This window comes from Medicago sativa, chromosome 2 (assembly GCF_051527215.1).
Source record: "Medicago sativa cultivar Bolivia chromosome 2, Bolivia_mono, whole genome shotgun sequence".
NCBI classification, from domain to species: Eukaryota; Viridiplantae; Streptophyta; class Magnoliopsida; order Fabales; family Fabaceae; genus Medicago; species Medicago sativa.
The window spans coordinates 1,021,567-1,043,517 of NC_140750.1; the positions used below are offsets into that span (position 1 = coordinate 1,021,567).

Genomic DNA, 21,951 nt, shown 5'->3' on the forward strand with positions numbered 1-21,951 from the left:
CTCTCCATCTTTTTCTCTCTATTTCAATATAAATAAGTGATTTTCACATAGATCTAGGTTTTTCCTGTGATTTCATCATCTAAGTGTGGTGTTTTGTTGTTCGTCGTCTTGTGCGGCGTTTGAATTTCCCGTTTTCTTGCGGTGTTCATTTGATTCATATTGAAAGATCGATTATTCAATCAAAGATTTGGTCGTCAACGTTGCAGATCCGAAGGCATGGATATTCCGGTCACTTTAGTTTTATCATATATTTTTGTAGGCATTATGTCGTTATATGCTATTAACTTGGATGTTGTGAGTTTGTTCGCAGATTCATCCTTTACGTTTTTAGCAGTGTTTTTAGCAGTGTTGAATGATGTAATCTCTCGATTTGAATGAATGAATATCATTTTGTTTTTGTAAAAAAAAAAAATTGAAACTAACTTGTAAATGTTCTTCTGATATAACCCTCTACAGCTAATCATGAAAATGTCTCACATTTGTATACACTTACAACCACTTTTGCGCAAGAGTAGAAATTGCAGTTTGCAAATGCGACTTCTTAATTATTATTTTTTAACAAACATAGCATGTAAACAAAACAAAAAAAGAAGGGAGAGAAGGAAAGAAGAAGGGAGAATATTGGATTGAAGATTAAATTACATTTTTAGGTGTTACGGCATTTATCACTAGCAAATTTAATACACATTTTAATTTCAATCGACTAGTAATTAGTTAATTTATCACAACGAATTTATCAAACATTTTAATTCCAATAGACTAGTTAGTTACTTAATATAAATCATCAGCTATTAGACACCAGCTATTAACCCATTTGCGTTGGTTTGATGATGTTAACTTAAGACCTTGAAGTGTGCTCCTCATCAAGGTCTTAAGTTTGTCAATTTAGGTCAATTCTTCTGTCAATTTAGGTTGGTTAATTTAGTTTTTTTGCAAACTGGTCTCCATATTTTTGAAAAATTTTAAAGTTGCAAATTTTACCCCCTCAAAATTTGCAAATTCGCCTCTATTTATCAATTTATAAATTTGATCAAAAAAAAAGTTAAATTTATAAAAGTAGTCTAAAAGTGATAACAATGAAATTTGTTATTACTCCACGAACAAAAATATTCAGAAATGAAAGCAAAATCTTAAAACAAATTCAATTACTTTATCTAAAACACACTCTTGGTTATATTTTTTTTATAGAAAAAAACTCCAATAAAAAATCACAAGAATGTGGGTCTCTAGGTTTTTATTGATATATACCGAGTCAAAAGAAAAAAGTTTCTAATATATTTTCCCTTAAAAAAAGTAACGGTTTACGTATTCAACAATTTGTACCCTAGCATCTGCGATTCCACCTCAAAACCTAATTAAGGTAAATTTACGCTATAAACTGCACACAATAATTTTCTTCATCGAAGAACTCTATTGCCTATATAATTTATCTCTATATATTTATCAGATTTGTATCAGTTTTCATCTTAAATGAATGCATTTAATTTGTCTTTTAGGGTTTCAGTATTCTATGCTCTACAAATAAAACGGTTCTAACGCATATATATGTGATTTTCTTTTAGGAGAAAGTGATACTGGATGAGGGAAAGCATACAAAGAGTTCTATGAATCCAAGCCCTAGAAGAAATGACTCAGATTCTAAAGAAAAAAGCAAGGTGAAGTAGGTGTTGCTGACCCAACCATACTGGTCAGCAAATTTTACAGTTGAAAAAATTAATTTGTTGGAATTATCATTTGTTTTAAACTATGAAGCACGGACACGATACGGACACTGACACGCCGACACAGATACGTAATAATTTGAAAAAATCACGTAATTCAATGTAATTACAAGTGTCGTCGTGTCCCAGCCTAATCCGAGGAGTGTCCGTGCTTCATGGGTTTTAAATTAATTTGGTACCAGGCCTTTGCAATTTGCTTCATAAACTTTGAAGCATTGTTTCATAAATCACATTGGAAGGCTTATTACTTATATGTATAATAGAAAGGGTTTCATAAAATTATCTTTTTGTGAATGATTTTTTTTTTTTTTTTTTGCTTTTTGACCCTGTGATTAAGATAACCACTTGTTCCTGCATATACTTAATTATCTTCACACTCAAAATAATTGTGATGGACAGAAGTTATAAAAGGAAGTGCCGTGCTCGTGTTTTGGTTTCCAAAGCCTAAGGCATTCAAAATAACTTACACCATCAAAATGAGTCTGCAGAAGGTTTAGAAGTGTATCAACATCTTCAAGTAAGAGTAATCGTTGAAGGTATGAGCCTTAATTCTAACGTTTTTGTTAAGAATATTGAGAAATTCTAACGTTTTGATATCAAAGCCAATTTCAACCTCTGCCTTGCGATTTTTGTTTTCTACATTTGGAAATTTTTGCATGAACTTGAAAATTCGATTCACCATTTATTGAGCAATTTAAATGCATGCAAAAAAAAGTGTCTTAAATCATAAGGGATTGTTATTTGGTTCACAATTTTCGTTCAAATTGAGTTTTCGGTGTTAAAATGGTTTATTTTTAAGAATAACTTTCTTGAAAATATAAGGATGAGAATTGTATTCCAGGATATTTCTAAAGGTCGTGTATTCAAATTCCTATAAGCACAAAAAATACTCTCTTCAATGCAAAATTTCTTCTTTGGAGTTCCTTAACCCATATCTTAGGGCACAAGTCAGTAAGACTCTAGTTTTAATCATGTAATTTTTTTGTAAATTAAAATTAATTGCCTATTATTTTAGGCAATTAATTATTATGGATTAAATGTAAACATGATTTGTATAGTTTTAATTAATTATGGAGTAGCCACAACATCTTTAATTATACCAAAAAAAAAAATTAAGGAAATATACAAACTTATATATTATCTATTTAAGATTATATATGTTTGTGACATTGAGGTAATTGATTACATTAAACATAATAAATTTTATTCTACATGAATTTTTATTATGTTTAAGTTTAATTAATTAGGAGAAAATATCAATTTATATTTTCTAATTTACCCACATATATTAGGAAAATGAACATAATTTGATAGTTTTGTCATTCAGTTACAAGAAGTCAATTGAATAAAATTTTAGCCTACAAGTAAGTCTTATGTCACTAGGTTTGTAATTTGAAATATGATTTACGTTGGTAAAACATGATATTTATTTACTAGTTTCAATTTAATTATAAGCATGTGTTTAATTTTTGCAGTTATGCCACATATGAACTTTTCTGATTTTAAGTGTGAAATTTTCGTACTGAGTTGAAAACTATATGTTGTAAAAGGAGATAATTCTTCTTCACTTAGGGTTAATGAATATCAATTATGCTATTCAAAAAGATGAACCACATTCTATTACTGAAACTAGCCTTCCAGATGACTATGATCTTTATGAAATGTGGGAATGATCTAATCATCCCAATGTGATGTTCATAAAGATCAACATCGCAGCTAGTATTTCTGGTTGTTTTGATCAACATGATAATCGGCGAGCATTATGTAAGGCCATTCATGAATATTTTTGAAACACCTGATAAGACAATTTTTAGCACCCTAATTGTGAATTTTTCAACCATTAAGATCATCCATACGAAAGGTGTGTGTGAGCATATTATGTGAATGAGGGACATAGCAACGCAACTAAAGACGCTTAAAGTTGAAATGTCTGATTCTTTCCTTCTACATTATACTCTGAAGAAGAAAGGTTGAAGATGAAAATGAATTGGTATACTCTAAAGACAATTGTGGGAAAAAGACATGAATTTGAACCAAGTCGGGAAAATCTAAAATACCTCCCAATGGTGGAATTAAGAATCTAAAATACCTCCCAAAGGTGGAACTGAGAAAAGTTCAAGTGTTCTTTTGTAACAAAAAGTGACACATGAATACTCATTGCTCTAATTTCATAAATGGCTTGAAAATAAAAGCATAACAATCTCTGCTATAAGTCTTATATGGTTGAGATTGTTTATAACACGTAATGGATTGATTATAGTTCTACAATCCATGTTTTGAGTACAGGGTATGACAAGTCTAAGGAAAACCACTTCAAAGTGAGCAATGCATCTATCTAGGAAGCAAGACGTGTTTGCATGATGAGGTTGTTGGAACATATACAAACTAAGACATGTACCCTTGGGATACTCCTTTAATTTTTATGAAACATCTTTTAGTTTGTTTTGTAAATCTAAATGTGAAATGGTATATTATCATGATCTTTTCTTAATTAATTTGGAAAATGTTGTCAATAAAAAAAAAAGGCTTAATAGCAGTTTTAACCCCCTAACTTTCCCAAAGTTGCGATTTTGGCCCCCTAAGACAAAAAAACTACAAAACTGCCCCTAAGTTTTGCACCTGTGGCAGTTTTGGCCCCCAAGGCCAATTTTGATTCGGTCTACGCTGACGTGGCACCCTAAGTGAGGTGGCACGTGTTATTTTTTTTTATTTTTTTATTTTGCCTTAGGGGGCCAAAACTGCTACAGTTGCAAAACTTAGGGGACGGTTTTGTAGTTTTTTTTCTTAGGGGGTGAAAACTGCTATTAAGCCTAAAAAAAATAGTGTTGTGTATGTTTGCAAAATGATTCCTCATTTATAACACAATGTTTTGTTCTAGCGTGAACATGCATAACATTATTAGTGATATCATTTTTCAAATTAATTTAGAAAGGACCATCTGATCTGATACACCATTTTCATCAAATTTAGATTTATAAAATAAATTGGAAGATGTTTTGTAAAAATTAAAGTAGTATTACAAAGGTACAAGTTTTGAAATGTAAAATAAATTTTTAGAAAACCATGGAACAAAATTTCCTTTTCCAAATTTAAAACAAAAGCATTATTTAAAACTAAATTGTATGTTCCAACAACATCCACATGTGAGCGCATCTTACTTCCTATGGTTGTATAACTTGAAAGTGGATTACCAGGCTTGCCAGACCCTACAAGGTATTGGAAACATGGATTATAGAACTAGAATTAGTCCATCATGTGTTATAAATAACATCAATCATATTAGACTCATACTAGACAAATGAGATCAATTTACCTTTATTTTCAAGCCATTTCTAGAATCTAATGCATTCCTTCTTCATGTGTCCCTTACTATTACAAAACTAACATTGACTTTTTCTTAATTCATACGGGAGGTATTTTGCCCTTAACCTTTTTCTTGACTTGGTTCGAATTCACGTCCTTTCCCACAATTGTCATTAGAGTATACCCATTCATTTCAATCACCACTCTATCTTATTCTTGAGTTCATTGATTGACATTTTTCTTCATGTGTGTTATAAGAAATGAATGGTTCATATGGAGGTGGAAGAGTGTTCAAAATATAATGCACATGGTGAAGCATCGGGCATGCCAACTTCAAGTGTCTTTAGTTGTGTTGCTATGTCCCTCATCCGCATAATGTGCGCACATAGTTTCAAATGGGCAAGATTAGTGGTTGAAAACCTCATAATTAAGGTGCTAGCAAGTGCCTATCAGATGTTTCAAATTGTTCATCAACGACCCTCAATAAATAACCACGAATACTAGTTGGAATATTTGTCTTTATGAACATTACATTGAAACGATTAGATCGTTCCCATATTTCATATATAATGATCAACATCATCTGAAAGACTAGTTTCATTAATGGTCCGTCTTTTCAAATAGCATCATTAATATTTATCAACCCCAAGCGAAGAACTCTCTTCTTCCTCGCATTATAGTTTTCACCCCTCGCTTCAGAAATTTCACACTTAAAATAATAGTTTTCACCCCTCACTTTTGAAATTTCACAATTACAATCAGAAAAAAAATCCATAGGTTGCATAGAGTTTGGTGTTTATTTTTTTAGCAAGGAATATTATATTATGATATTAATATTTAAACACTATTAATCTCAAGTATTTTACAGTACTATAGCGAATCACAATCACTCATTAATGTAATTTTAGAATGTTATTTTGCATGATCACAATGTGGTTAATGCATTTAGAAGTCAAGTAAGCTCTATCATGTTTAGTTTTCAGAACTTAAAGATCCTTAAGCCTGCTACATTTTAGCATAATGTTTCTTCTTGTTCTTCTTTGAGTTTGCAAGCTCCAGGTGTAGGGTGGGTGAAGTTGAATGGCGATGAAGTTGTGACTGATAATGGCAATCATGTGGTGGTGGTGAGGTTTGTAATCCGGATGAGAGCATTGCTTTTGTTTTTTTGGCCAATATTGGTGCTTTTTCAGTGGTTATGTCGAAGCTTTGGGCTATTCATGGTTCGTGATTTTCGTCGTTATAGGCTATGACTCAAAAGTTGCGATTTTGTGGATCTTGGATGGGTGCAGCACGAAATATCCATGCTACTTGATGGTCTTCCAAATCATGGAGATGCTTGCTTAATTGTCTAGCTATCAATTGAAGCATATTTTCCGCGAAGCTAATCAAGTTGCACATATAACTTAGCTAAGTATGGGTTAAATATGCTTGTTGATTTTATGTTTTTTTATATTGTTCCTAATTTTATGTCCTTCGCAACATTGGTTGGCCAAAAGTCTGTTGTTTTTCTGATATATTTGTAGTTCTTTAATATTTTCTTGGGGCTAAACTATGTTAATAATTATGATTGATTGAAATTGTAAAAAATCTTTACGCGTATATAACTTAAATCTATAAATTGTATCCTTACATTATTTATTTTTAATTTTAATTTTGACTGCAAAAGATGGTCCATGCTACTTGATGCTTGTTCAGTGGTTACGGCGGAGCTTTAAACTATTAAGTATAGTTTAAAATTGTAAATTGATTGTGGTTTTTGTTGTGTTGATGTAAGAGTCAAAAGTTGTGATTTCATTGATCTTAGATGGGTGCGACACAAAACACCCCTACTGCCAGATGGTCTTCCAAATCTTTGAGATGCTTGCTTAGATGTACAACTATTACTTGAAGCATATTTTTCGCGAAACTAATCAAGTTGTGGATGGTTTAGTCAAGTACGGGTTAAATATGCTCATTGTTTAAGACCATTATTTTTCCCACGAATAAACCATCAAATTGGTCCTTGTCTTTGTATCAAATTCTCAAATTGGTCCATGACTCTATTAATAACTCAAAATGGTCTCTGTCTTTGTCAATCGTTTCTCAAATTGGTCCTTGACTCTATTGGTTGTTTTGTATTTCGAGTGTTAATGGTTCAATGTCTTTTGGATATTATTTAGTGGTTAATGACATAATGTCTTTTGGATCTTATTTAGTACGTTAATGACTTAAAATACAAAAGAACTAATAGAGTCGGAGACCAATCTGAAAAACAGTTGACAAAGACAGATATTATTTTGAGTTATTAATAGAGTCAGTGACAATTTGAGAATTTGGTACAAAGACAAGGATCAATTTGGTGATTTACTCTTTTTCCCACTTTATGAGTTTCTTGTGCGCTCTATTTAGATTCTAAATTCTGAAATGTTTCTATAATCCAAACAACATAGGACACACAAGAAACTCATATGGTGAGTAAAGAAGCAATCTTTGTTTAATCTAAAGGTTCCAATTATTTTGTTTTATCATGGTGTTAGCCTCTTTTAGTTCATAAGTTTGTCATCCCTACAAAATTATCAAATTTTATTTTCGGTTCTTAATAAAAAAGTTGCATGTACCTTTAAATTTTTCTAGCATACAATTTTAGTTCCTGCTAAATTTAAATTTGTTTAATTATTTTTAACCTTTAAATTTTTGAATTTTTTTTTTGAAGACATGTTTAAAACATTATAAAAAATTTATCCACATTAAAAAAAAACTTAAATGTTGAAATTTTTAGTCTTTCTCCTAGTAATATACTCCCTCCGTTCCTTTTTAAGTGTCACTTTTGGAGAAATTTTTTGTTACTATTTAACTGTCACTTTCAAAGTTCAATGCAACAATAAATGTTGTTTTACCAACATTACCCTTAATTATTTATTGATGAGAGAGAAATATTTGAAATAAGATATTAAATGACTAAGGCTATTATAGTAAAAGTATACATTATTGTATAAGAAAAAGTAACATTTATTGAGTGTCTTGGTTTGTGTAAAATGTCAAAAAGTGACACTTAAAAAGGAACGGAGGTAGTAGTAATAATTATGATCGATTGAGATTGTAAAAAATCTTTATTTACTAATGGATATAATATTTTTATAAAAAAAAATTAGAATGAGATGATGATACCATGTCAAAAGCAAGGAAGATGTGTATATAAATTAAATTTATAAACTACTCCCTTCAATCATATTTATAAGAAGAAAAAAAGTGTCATCTTGAGCTTATCTCAGTTTGTGGGAATAGCGTATAATATATACAAGATGGAGGTTCAAACATCGGACACCACAAAAAAAATTATAAGAAAAAAAATTAGTTTTTAAAGTTCATCGAATACCAAATGTTAGATATTCTAAAAAGTATTACTTTTGTAAATGTGATTGGATTGAAAACTTTATTTAGCCAATAAATTTAAGAAGTAATTTTTTATTTTTTGGTGGTGAAAGTAATTTTTTATTTATAAATGTGATTTTACGAATATATTTTTTTTAAAAAAATTTCAATAAAAAAATGTGGATCGTTTCTAAAATATATATATATATATAGTTTTTTTTTTAAGAATATATATACACACACACACACATAGTTGTCCCCCAATCCAAAAAGGTAGAAATTTGTTATCAGTGAATTTTCTATTGACGAATCCGAAAACCCTAACACCTGCGTGCGATTTCACCCGCCATCTCCAATCTCAATTCTCAACACTTCCGTTCTACTTCCACTTTCACAGTTCCGTTCCGTTCAAAACTTAAGGTATAAACTTCACCGTAACGCACATTCATTTTCTTCACTCCATAATTCCATCTATATATTTATTTATTTATCGAATTTGTATCAATTTTTATCTTCAATTCAATTAATTAATGAATTTGTATTCTTCTAGGGTTTGTTTATTATGAATTCGATTGTACAATAAAAGTATAATAACGTTGCTGATGCATATTTGTGAGTTTTGATTTTGTAGGTTAAAGTAATGGAGGAGGGAAAACATAAATCTAGGAAAGAAGATGCTGATTCTAAGAGGAGTCATCGTAGTGATCGAGATCGTAAGGATCGAAGCAGCGATGGTAGTAGGCACAAGGATAAGAGGGATCGTGAATCTCGAAGGCACGATAGAGAGAAAAGTACTGATTCTGATGAGAAGCATGATAGAGATAGGGAGAAGAGGAGGGAGAGTAAAGAGAAGGAGAAGGCACGTGTACATGATGTCGAACGAGAAAAACAGAGGGAGAGGAAGAGGGAAAGAGAGAGGGAGGAGAAGGAAAAGGAGAGAGTGAGGGAGAAAGAAAGAGAGAGGGAAGAGAAGGAGAAGGAGAGATTGAGGGAGAAGGAAAGAGAGAGGGAGAGAAAGGAGGAGAAGGAGAGGATTAGAGAGAAAGAAAGAAGGGAGAGGGAAAGGAGGGAATATGAGAGAGAGAAGGAAAAGGAGAAAGAAAAAGAGAGAGATCGAGGGAGGAGAGTACGGGAGAGGGAGAAGCATCGTGATGTTAATGGTGAAAACAGTGATGATGAGTTGAGGGAGAGGAATCGGAAGCGGCATAAGAAAGATGACGATGATTACAAGAGGCGAGAGAAGGAAAAGAGTTCGGGAAAGTCAAGTAGGAAAATGGAGGGCGTTGATGGGAGTCCTAGGAGAAAGAGTGATGGAGATGACTCAGATTCTAAAGAGAAAGCGAAGAAACAGACCCGTGAGGAGGAGATGGAAGAGGAACAAAAGAGGTTGGATGATGAAATGGAAAAGCGGAGGAGGAAAGTTCAAGCCTGGCAAGAGCTAAGGAGGTTGGAGGAAGAGGCACAAAGAAAAAAACAAGGTGAAGCAAGTGTTGTTGAACCTGAGTCTGGAAAGAAATGGACACTTGATGGGGAGGAATCTGATGATGAAGATGGAACTGGTAAACATACAAGTATGGATATAGACGAAGACGGTAAACTTGCTGATAATGAACCTACTGATTCAATGGCGGTAGATGTTGACAAGGGAACTGTTGCGTCTGATTTACAGAATGGAGATGCTGGTGCTCCTGCAGAGGATGAAATAGACCCATTGGATGCTTTCATGAATTCTATGGTTCTTCCTGAGGTTGAAAAGCTTAATAATGCTGTTAACTCAGCACCTTCTGATAATGCTTCTGACTTGAAACCCAAAGATAAAGGGGCTGAGAGTAGAAATGGTGGACAATCAAGGAAAGGTTCAAATAAATCTATTGGCAGGATAATTCCTGGTGAAGAGTCTGATTCAGATTATGCAGATCCTGAAGTTGAAGGTGATCCATTAGATGAAGATGACGATGAGTTCATGAAAAGAGTGAAGAAAACAAAAGCTGAAAAGCTTTCTATTGTTGACCACTCAAAGATTGACTATATACCATTCAGGAAGAATTTCTATATTGAAGTGAAGGAGGTTTCAAAGATGACTGTTGAAGAAGTTGCATTTTACAGGAAGCAGTTAGAGTTGAAGATACATGGAAAGGATGTGCCCAAGCCTGTAAAGTCATGGAACCAAACTGGACTCACTAGCAAAATTTTAGACACAATAAAGAAGGCGAACTTTGAAAAGCCAATGCCTATTCAAGCTCAGGCGTTGCCTGTAATTATGAGTGGTCGAGATTGCATAGGCGTTGCCAAAACTGGATCAGGTAAAACCCTTGCTTTTGTTCTGCCAATGTTGAGGCATATCAAGGATCAGCCACCAGTTGTTGTAGGAGATGGACCTATTGGGCTTATTATGGCCCCTACAAGAGAACTTGTTCAACAGATTCACAGTGATATAAGGAAGTTCACAAAGGTAATGGGTATCAGGTGTGTGCCTGTCTATGGAGGTTCTGGTGTTGCTCAACAAATAAGTGAGTTGAAACGTGGTACTGAGATAGTAGTTTGTACTCCAGGTAGGATGATTGACATACTGTGCACCAGTAGTGGAAAAATTACTAACCTGCGTAGAGTAACTTATCTGGTCATGGATGAGGCAGATCGGATGTTTGATATGGGCTTTGAACCTCAAATCACAAGAATTGTTCAGAATATTCGGCCAGATCGTCAAACAGTTCTCTTCTCTGCCACTTTCCCCCGCCAGGTTGAAATTTTGGCTCGCAAGGTTTTGAATAAACCTGTTGAAATACAAGTTGGTGGGAGGAGTGTTGTGAACAAAGATATAGCACAGTTAGTTGAGGTGAGGCCAGAAAACGAGAGGTTCCTTAGACTCTTGGAACTACTTGGAGAATGGTATGAGAAAGGAAAGATTTTGGTATTTGTCCACTCACAAGATAAATGTGATGCACTGTTCAAGGATCTAATGAAACATGGTTATCCATGTCTCTCTCTTCATGGGGCTAAGGATCAGACAGACCGTGAATCCACAATATCTGATTTTAAAAGCAATGTCTGCAATTTGCTGGTTGCGACAAGTATTGCTGCCAGGGGATTAGATGTTAAGGAGCTCGAATTGGTGATCAATTTTGATGTTCCAAACCACTATGAAGATTATGTGCATCGTGTTGGGCGCACTGGCCGTGCTGGCCGAAAGGGTTGTGCCATCACATTTATTTCTGAAGAAGATGCAAGATATGCACCAGATCTGGTGAAAGCTTTGGAGCTATCTGAGCAGATTGTTCCCGATGATCTGAAATCCCTTGCCGAAGGCTTTATGGCAAAAGTGACTCAAGGACTGGAGCAAGCCCACGGGACTGGTTATGGAGGCACTGGCTTTAAATTTAATGAAGAGGAAGACGAGGTGAGGAGAGCAGCGAAGAAAGCCCAAGCCAAAGAATATGGATTTGAAGAAGACAAGTCAGATTCTGAAGATGAAGATGAAGGTATTAGGAAGGCAGGAGGTGATATCTCACAGCACCATACTCCGATCTCTGCAGCCCAACTGATTCCAATTGGTGGGATACCATCTGTTTCAACAGTCTTGCCTGTGATAGGATCTATAGCTACAAACGATGGGGCTACTCGAGCAGCATTAGCTGCTATGAACCTGCAGCAAAACATAGCAAAAATACAATCTGAAGCATTGCCAGAGCATTATGAGGCCGAGTTGGAAATAAATGATTTCCCTCAGAATGCTCGTTGGAAAGTCACACACAAGGAAACTTTGGGCCCCATTTCTGAGTGGACTGGAGCTGCTATTACTACAAGGGGGCAGTTTTTCCCACCTGGCAAAGTCGCAGGGCCTGGGGATCGCAAACTCTACTTGTTCATTGAGGGTCCTAGTGAACAGTCTGTTAAGAGAGCCAAAGCAGAATTGAAACGAGTTTTGGAAGATATCACTCATCAGGCTTTGCAACTACCTGGTGGAACTCAACCTGGCAAATACTCTGTTGTATAAAGGGTAAGATCTGTTATAATTGAGTTTAGTAGTGCTTATTTTTTTCTAGTTGCTGTTCTAAGCTTTATGTTAACACTTCTGAAGGGGATAGCTTGCTGTGTTGCTTATTATTTACTGATTTTTGTAATCTTTTCTGTTCATTGAAACCATATAAATGCGCTATTATCCTTGGCTTTCAGAGCTAGTATAAATAATATTTTCTGGGTTTAAGTTGGGCATAAACATGATATTTGTATAGCATTGTTCTTGTTTAGTCTTTTTTTTTTTTTTTTTTAATTAAGTTCTGCAACCTAAGAGTAAATTTACTTTTGGTTGTCAACCTGAAGGCAAAATGAGACACTGTTAAACACTCTTGTCTCGCACCCCCATCCGGGACAAGTTGCTCATATGACTGCCTTTCTTGCCCGATCATTCTCATACAGGTATGAGTATATTATCATACAGGTATGAGTATTATTATCATGGAAAGTCCACCGATTTTTTCCTTCTTATTTTGGTACGTGTTTGCTAGTATTGTAAATCTTCTAAATTCTAATATTAGTTTGCATACCATCTGATGCTGTTTTCTTTTTATTAAATTATAATTGCACAAATTTTCTACCCTCTTCATGGTTTCTTCCTTGTTCATCTTCTGCTGTGGTGCAGCTAGGTGGTCTTTCAAGCTTAATCTCGTATATTCAAATATTGTTCCATCCTTGCACTTGCTTCGTGGATGTCTAAGGTGTTAATCATGATGCAACTTTTTCATCTAGGTCCTCCTTGATTTCAAGCTAACATCCTTGAAACACTGATTTTTTTTTTCCATGTGTTATTCCTTGTACTCGAGTTGTGAGATATTTTATGCTATTATTTGTTTCTTTAACTGATTTTGTGTGTATTTTTCAGGTTTTGGTTCGATGATCTTTTGTCTTGAAAAGGGGTGCAAGCTGTGATTGGGGAGATCACTCGACTCAGTTATTTATGTATTTTCCTAACTGCCATCATTTGGATTTCAGCACGTGTACCATAAAACATATCTTCATATTAATTTTACCACTTAATGGATATGTTTATCATGGCATCTAAATCATCAGTTTAGACTCATAAGTCATGGCACTTGTAAGATCACTGGCTTTGCACTTTCCCTTGTTTTTTTTGAACTCACAATTCTATTTTGTGCTGTAATTCCATTTCCAAAGGATGCTGTAACATTTTATTTGGTTTGCTGAAAGTATGTTCATGAATTATTGATGAAAAATTATCACATTTATTATTGGAAAGTCTACACTGTGTATGCTTACCGGTCTCTTTTCGTGGGTTTAGCAACTTTATACTGGATCAGAAGTAGACACAGTTGCTCATTATTTTTTAAACTTATTGGATCAGCTGTGCTCACTTTATCAGCAGAAATACATCCTGACATCATCTGTGGAAGTTGATGGCGCCCAAACATTTATTGATTATAGCTTAAAGAGGTGAAATGACAAGGTTTCACTTCTGACAAGGTTTTACTTCTTAATCTTTGCTCTCTCTGTTTTGTCCAGTGGTTATTGCTTGATGTCTTGGTATATCATCTTCCTGTCACATTTTACGTCGCTTGGTATATGTGATTTTACCAGTTATTTTTGCAATGCAAATTCTCATTTGATGATCAGCTTGAACCATGGGAAGGTTACCAAGATCAGCATTCTGGGGATCACTAGTTATGTTGTCTTTTGCTTGATATACTACCACACAATGAGTTAACGTTAAAATATTGCTACTCAACTTTAGGAGAAAAATGATGATAGCTTAGAATGATTGGAAGTTTGCAACATATTGATGGTTTTTTTGTTGTCAGTTTGTGTTTTTCCCAACATCGGTAGTTACTTACATGCTATGCTTGAAGTTAAAGCATGTCCATGCTAAGTGTTTGTTTAACTGTTTAAACGAAACTTGTAAGTCAAGGTTCTTAAAATTTATGCGATCCTTCATACAGTTGGTATATCGTGTCATCTTAATTTATTACCAAGTAGTGCCTGGCTGGCATGCCACTAAACACTAACAGTGAAATGCAAACTCTCCTTGTTCAGTAGCTTGCAGCAACACCCATGTTCTTTACTTCAAAACTCTCCAAACTCTGAAAGTTGTAGATGCGAAGAGCTTCAAATTAAACTCAGTTGTGAAAATCTATGATCTGTTAATTAGCACATGTAGCATACAAAATGCGCTTTTAATTAGTGTCAAGTCTATTTTCATTGTTCTAAGATATACGATAATATGCTACTGAGCACAACAAATAAAAATTAAAGAGTTTGTCAAAAAAAAATAAAAAATTAAAGAGTTTTTCTTTTTCTTTTCTCAATTTTATCTTGTGCATTTCTAAAAAAAAAAAAAAATGAATTTTCGGTTCCTTATGCATGATATCTTATGCATGACTTGAAGTATGGCAAATACTTCTCCCTGTGACCCTGTCGATGATGTTTGTGCTATGATAAACCTCCTTGCATGATATCTAAAGCACATTTTAAATACCACTTTTTGAGTAAACCAACATTTTAGATCATAAAATTGTAAGTGTTTCGAATTTTTGATCTCAAATTCACAAAATATCCGATTGTTTTGTCAAATTGTTCAACAAAAGTCAAAATACACTTTCTGCCACGTAACTCTATTAGAGATGTTGATGACACATTACACATAATTTCAAATGTAAGTTTTATATTGGTTGAAACTTCGTTTTTTATCCATAGATTCATCATCACTACTAATTTGTTTTAGAGTTTTGATGACGAAAATTCAACACCCTTAAAAACTAAAGGTTTTGACGAGCATGAAACTTGTATTTAGGGTTCTAATTGTGAAGTGTCATCAACGTGGATAAACAACTATGTCATTTAATATGACACAACATAATTCTAGCAGAAATATTTTACGGAGTGAGCATTTTGACTAGCATTAAACAAATTGAATGAGGAATTTGATATTTCGTATATTTGGATTCATAAATTGTTAAATACTTATATGACATTCAACATTGCATTTCGAGGATCAAAGAAGAGGTTAACACCAAATAGTAGTGAATTGATTCTAACCTTGTTGCAAATGCCGAGATAATCTCTTACGAAATAATAGTAAAATCAACGTTATGAAATAACAATGATTTTGCCAACAAAAAACCGTTATGAAATAACAATGATCACTTTGAAACATACTTATTCCGTCCCTATATCTAAGCATCATTTTGATTAAAAATTTATCTTTAAATATAAATTCCTTTTCAAATTATTAGATGTATTTATTATTTTTTTTCAAAATATACCTCTAATTAATAGTACTTAAAAGTTAGGACAGAATAATAAAAGGAGAATTAGTCACTTTAGTCCTTGAATGGGAAAGGAGTAGTCAATTTAGTCCTTGAATGGGAAAGGAGTAATCAATTTAGTCTCTGAATGCAGAGAAATTGCAAACCAAGGATAGGAGTAGTCAATTTAGTCTCTGAATGCAGAGAAATTGCAAACCAGTCCCTGAAGTAGACTCTGTTAGTCAATTTCAGGGATTAAAGTGACTAACGAAGTCTACATTTAGGGACTAAATTGATTAACGGAGTCTGCATTCAGGGACTAAATTAACTAACATAGTATACATTCAGGGACTATTTTACAATTTATCTGCATTCATGGACTAAACTGACGACTCCTTTCCTATTCAAGGACTAAAGTGACTAATCTCCGAATAATAAAATCTCATCCGAATTCGTGTTATATATATAAACCCTAGTACTATAAAAACGTGACATAATTTTATCTGTTACTCTCTAAAGTGTCTATGTGTTTATGAGATTGAACAAAATGGGAAGAAGAAACGGCGGCGGCGGCGGCGGCGGAGGAAGGTCTCTGCAATTTGCACTTCGCCGGCGAGTTGAAACTTGCAAATCAAAGTACACTACCGCCGAAGAAATCGTCGAACATCTTCGTTCAAATTACCCTGATTATCAACGAACCCAACACAAACAACTCATTCGATTCGTTAACGATGCTCTTCAATCTTCCACACGGAAACCAAATCCTAAAAACGCAGCATTTGATGACGGCGACTCCGACGATGAGGTTCGTAATTCTTCTCGAAAGAGACGTAAGGATGCGATGATCGATGAATCTGAAGAGAAATTGCAAAGATTGGAAGCTCGTCACATTGAAAAGAGGATGAACACGCGGGTTGAATCATCATCATCCTCTGAAGAAGATTCTTCTTCTGATGATGATGATGAAGGTGCAGTTTCGACTTCAGAGGATGCAATTTATAGTGAGAAAGTTGAACCTGCTTTTGATTTGATGAAAGATATGCTTAGAAATTCCTACACTGGAAACAAAGAAGGAATTAAGGAAAAGAATGTTGAATTGGATATAGGAAATTCAAGTAAAGCTACTATTACTGTTAATGCAGATGGCGGTGAATCAAAGTCGGTGGCGAAAGGGAAAGGGAAACAACTATCGAAGGGATCCGGTTCGGGTTCTAATGTTGCTAGTGAGGTGAAAGGGAATGGGGGGCCGATGTTTAAGGATTTGGGTGGGATGAATGGTATATTGGAGGAATTGATGATGGATATTGTGTCATTGATTAATCCTGAGTTGCCTAAGCATTTAGGAGTGAAACCGGTGACTGGGATTTTGTTGCATGGACCACCTGGTTGTGGAAAGACTAGACTTGCTCATGCTATTGCTAATGAGACTGGTCTTCCTTTTCATCGTATTTCGGCTACCGAGGTGGTTTCTGGTGTCTCAGGTATTGCTGAAATCTTCCGTTTTTGTTACTCTTGGGATAAGTTAATGTGCTAGTGTCTGTGTCAGTGTTCGTGCTTTAAAGGGATCACCTTTTAGATTATGCTATTTTTATTACTCTTAGGCTTAGTTTGGATGTGTGGTAATCTGTAAGACTAGACGGGATAGGATAGGATTAGAAATGACAGCATTACAATGAGAGTTGAAGTAACACCTATAGTAGAAAAGATGGCAGAAACTAGACTTGGTGGTTTGAGCATGCAGAGGGATGACATGTGAATTCTATAATAAAGAGAGTAGATCAGATGGAGGGGAGTCAAATCAATAGATGTAGGGGAAGATCTAAAAAAACCATAAGAGATACTATCAAGAAGGATCTAGAGATTAGGGGGATAAAGCTTGATTGTTGTTGTTGGTTAGGCTTATTATGGGTTAGCTCTTGGTTTGTGAGAGTTTCCAATTTAAAGAAATTTATGACCAATCATTTATGAAAGTCCTTATAAGTCAGTGTTTGTAGATAAGTTAGATAAGAGTTTCTGACTCAATTGAGTTATACTATATATCAGTGTTTATAGATAAGTTAAATGAGAGTTTCTGATCAATTGAGTTATATTATGTCCCTGTTTGAATAAACAACTTATTTTGAAGCTTATATAGCATAATAAGCTATTTCTATAACACAAGATAAAATATATTCAAACTGTTTTTGTATAATCTATAACCTGTTTTTCATAAACTAACTTGGCGGGCTTATGGAAATAAGCTGAAAACACCGTACGAATATGTCAGAAGCTGTTTCCATAAGTTCTTACAAACAGTGTCACAAGTGCTTATGCCAGTAGCTAAGCTCAAATAAGCCAATCCAAAAAAGCCATATATGTGAAGTTATTTTTTAAGAAACTCATAGTTATTGTGAGATTCTTTTAATTTTTCTTTTTCCATAAGTAAACGTGGATGAATTTAACCAAACTGGTGCTTAGTCTTAGATCACTCCTAACCTAAAGTAAACTGAATTGTGTTTAGCACCTTTGTTTGAGAATAAAGTTTCAAATTATTTAGCTGGCAACTGCAGAATGCTTCTGCAATTTTTATTGCTAGCTAGTGACTGTCATTGTATCCACTAATACTATTAGATGATTCAGAACTGTTTTATTGAATAGCTGTGTCTTTCTTAATTAGGTGCATCCGAAGAATATATTAGAGAGCTTTTCGATAAAGCAAAAAGGACTGCTCCATCAATTGTTTTTATTGATGAGATTGATGCCATTGCTTCAAAAAGAGAGGATTTACAGCGTGAGATGGAGAAACGAATTGTGACCCAGTTAATGACTTCCATGGATGAACCAGAGACTTCTGATGAATCTCGTGGCTATGTTCTTGTAATTGGAGCCACAAATAGGCCTGATTCTCTTGATCCTGCACTTAGACGGCCTGGTCGGTTTGATCGCGAGTTTTTTGTTGGCGTTCCTGATGAATCTGCCAGGGAGGAGATCCTTTCTGTGCTTACTCGAAATATTAAACTTGATGGTTCGTTTGATCTGCGTAAAATTGCCAGGTCTACTCCAGGATTTGTTGGTGCTGATTTGGCAGCTCTGGCCAACAAAGCTGGTAATTTGGCAATGAAGAGGATAATTGATGAAAGGAAACGTGAGTTATCTCAAGCTGTCATAAGTGAGAATACTAAAGGCTGGTGGAGAGAACCTTGGTTGCCTGAAGAAATAACTAAGCTTGCTATCAAAATGTCCGATTTCGAGGTGCTTTAGATTTATTTTTTATTATTATTATTATTATTATTACCCTGTCGCCTTTTCCTAGATTTGTATTACTATCATTGTGTTTATATTATTATTATTCCCCTGTCGCCTTTTTCTAGATTTGTTTTACTATCATTGTGTTTACGAGGATACCTTATCCTCTACTTTTTATTCTCTTCATTAAATGTTCTTTCTCTATACAAGGATAAAAAGGCTGTTATTTAGTCTTGTAAGTTTAGTCTTTGATTTTCCTCAAACATTTATATATGCATAAAGGACATAATCATATTTATCTGGGAATTTATACAGGAAGCAGTCAAAATGGTGCAACCTTCAGCAAGAAGAGAAGGGTTCTCTTCCATTCCTAATGTTAAATGGGAAGATGTTGGTGGGCTTGATAGTTTAAGGCATGATTTTAATCGCTATATTGTAATGCGTGTAAAAAAACCCCAGTATTATGAGGTAATTTTTAACACTACACTTTTTAATGCAATTTCTATTAATTAAAGAGGGGTGTGCATTGCATGTTTTGGATTTATGTAATTCCAAATCCTAGGAATGATCCCAGACCAGTAGGTCAAAGTTAAATGTGAGAAATTCTGTTGGACCCAAGACTGTTAGAAGAGAGACAATTTGTTATGGTGAGGTAGCAGCAGTGCACATAGGTTTTCAAGGAGATACATTTTATGTTCTTAATCTTATCTTAGAAATTGATCAATTGATTCTGTCTTCACTGTTTTATGAAATATTATGGTAAGTTGTATCACAACTTCTCAAGTCTGTCACTGATCGGTGTTATTGGATTTAACCATTTCAGGGAATTGGGATGAATCTTGAGTCTGGATTTTTGCTTTTTGGACCTCCAGGTTGTGGTAAAACATTGATTGCCAAGGCTGTTGCCAATGAAGCAGGAGCTAATTTCATTCATATTAAGGTCTGTCTAAATATTCCATCCTTTTATCATCAATTTTGGTTTACAGTAGATGTATGTTCCTCTGTTTTGAATGAAGCATTTTTTTTTTTGGGGATATTTGAATTGTTTTTATTGAATTCTTAGGGACCCGAGCTTCTAAATAAATATGTTGGGGAAAGTGAGCTTGCAGTGCGGACATTGTTTAATCGTGCAAGGACTTGTGCTCCATGTGTACTATTTTTTGATGAGGTTTGTAGTTCTCTTTCCTAAGAACGTTGGTTAACTCTTATATTAAGACACAATCATTTTATTTCAAACTTGCGAACTATAGCTTAAAATTGTTGTCTAGAATGTTGAATATTTGAAGGAACTATCCCATACTACCATTGCAATTGTTTTTGTTGTGTTCCTTTATTCACTGTTATGCATTTCTCCCATATTCTCTCCTACATATGCAGCAACTGTTGGTGCGTGTTTGGAAAAATTATTTTCTTACTCAATAAACCTACAAAAGGCCCGAGTGTTTATCTATTATTTATTTCCTTTGTTTATGAAGGGCTTTTATGAACGCTCATCAAACTTAATTTGTTGTAAAATTGTTTGCAACGTAAACTTCAATGCTTAAATGCGTGTAAGATTTAACTTTTACCATTTTCAGGTTGATGCTCTGACTACTAGACGTGGTAAAGAAGGTGGATGGGTTATTGAAAGACTGTTGAACCAGGTTTGAACATAAGAAACATTGTCATACTGACTTCTTACTCTTCATAACAAAATGAATAAAATACGACAATTATATGAAATTGCAGTTGCTTATCGAGTTAGATGGTGCTGAGCAGCGGAGGGGTGTTTTTGTGATTGGTGCAACAAATAGGTACCATTGGTTTATCATCTCTAATTAGTCGTTTGACTTCCACATCATGCTGTATTCACTTAGTCTCATTTTACAGGCCTGATGTGATGGACCCCGCTCTCTTACGGCCTGGTAGGTTTGGTAAACTGCTCTATGTTCCTCTCCCAAGCCCAGATGACCGTGTTTTGATATTGAAAGCTCTTGCAAGGAATAAAAATATTGATTCTAGTGTGGATTTGAGTGCCATTGGAAGAATGGAAGCATGTGAAAACCTTAGTGGTGCTGATCTTGCAGAATTGGTATGTTTCTACTATTTTTCTTTGTATTTTTGGTGTCGTCTTTGCTCTATAAGAAGAATGGGGAGTAAATTTCGGGATTTGCTGATTTTCTTGTGTATTCAGATGAACGAAGCAGTAATGGCTGCTCTTGATGAGAAGTTGGCCTCAATTGAGACAACCTACGATACATTGACCGATACATTGACCATTAGGACGAGTCATTTTGAAGTAGCACTGACTAAAGCTTCTCCATCCGTGTCAGCCACGGTATGGTTCATTCTGTAAAATATATTTTCCCCATGAGATCTGATATCTTATGTTAGATAAATTGGTTTTATAAATTAATATTGGTTTTTTTTTTTTTTTTTTTTGGAGCAGCAAAGGGAACACTATGAGCGTTTGGCAAGGAGCCTTAAAGCCGCATGAGCGGCACAACTATGACTTTTTTTGTTTCTTTACTGTATGTGGTTATTATCCTGAGGAAAATGTGAAGGAAACCATTTTTGTTAGTGTAGGGAAGGTAGGTTTGTATTTTGCATATTTAAGATAAGTACATTAATCATGATTCAATTTTTGCCAAATTGTTGTAATTTATGGTCCACTTATTCCTTTCACATTGTATGGAATATGTTGCAAACAAGAAAGAGTATCAATACGAGAAATGACATAAATTGCCTTTTGTGTTTGAAATTGCATCATGTTACCGTGTACTTTTACCATTCAAAATCACAATAAAACAAAGTGGTATGCTATGGTGCTTTACTTTCCAGTTTTTAAGCCATGTTGTTGATCGTAAGTTTTAGCTCTTTCCAGTTCAAATAATACCCTTTGAAGTCGTAATGTTTATAATTGACTTGTACATCGTATAGTGACGACCGTTACATATTAGAGATGGCTCGATGCCAGGAAGATCAAAATCTATTATGCAACGAGTGTGTGTGTGTGTGTGTGAAAATTCAAGGTGACTGCAACTCATGTTGACTAGGAAACCATCAGTCTTTAGCCCAAAATGAACGCCCTGGACGGCGTCTAAAAGACCATGATA

At 34.5% G+C, this 21,951-nt stretch overlaps 2 protein-coding genes and 1 long non-coding RNA gene across 28 annotated transcripts; 2 read left to right on the plus strand and 1 right to left on the minus strand.

Moving 5' to 3' along the window:
- Positions 1-8,637: 8,637 nt before the first annotated feature.
- On the plus strand, positions 8,638-14,332 carry LOC146943403 (P-loop containing nucleoside triphosphate hydrolases superfamily protein). Of its 26 annotated transcripts, none has more exons than XR_015025542.1 (7): positions 8,638-8,795; positions 9,007-12,372; positions 12,696-12,865; positions 13,015-13,090; positions 13,255-13,331; positions 13,735-13,853; positions 13,968-14,332. XR_015025542.1 is itself a non-coding variant. In XM_085741672.1 (3 exons), the coding sequence occupies exon 2, from the start codon at positions 9,016-9,018 to the stop codon at positions 12,367-12,369; it is 3,354 nt and encodes a 1,117-aa protein (XP_085597798.1). In that variant the 5' UTR covers positions 8,638-8,795; positions 9,007-9,015; the 3' UTR covers positions 12,370-12,372; positions 13,255-13,628. The 26 variants fall into 26 exon arrangements, 1 of the variants encoding a protein (XP_085597798.1); XR_015025552.1 differs by having other exon boundaries at positions 12,696-12,813; positions 13,015-13,121; XR_015025545.1 differs by having other exon boundaries at positions 12,696-12,791; positions 13,015-13,121.
- Positions 12,977-14,354, minus strand: LOC146943404 (uncharacterized). Its single transcript, XR_015025558.1, has 2 exons — positions 14,222-14,354; positions 12,977-14,115 (listed from the first exon to the last, which is right to left on the minus strand). It is a non-coding gene; the product is annotated as an uncharacterized LOC146943404 (long non-coding RNA).
- A 1,770-nt stretch (positions 14,355-16,124) lies between these two features.
- Positions 16,125-21,596, plus strand: CDC48C (cell division cycle 48C). Its single transcript, XM_085741673.1, has 10 exons — positions 16,125-17,112; positions 18,288-18,862; positions 19,172-19,324; positions 19,680-19,796; positions 19,920-20,024; positions 20,434-20,499; positions 20,585-20,649; positions 20,726-20,927; positions 21,030-21,173; positions 21,285-21,596. Exons 1-10 carry the CDS (start codon positions 16,164-16,166, stop codon positions 21,330-21,332), a joined length of 2,424 nt encoding a protein of 807 aa, XP_085597799.1. The 5' UTR covers positions 16,125-16,163; the 3' UTR covers positions 21,333-21,596.
- The last annotated feature ends 355 nt before the right edge of the window (positions 21,597-21,951 follow it).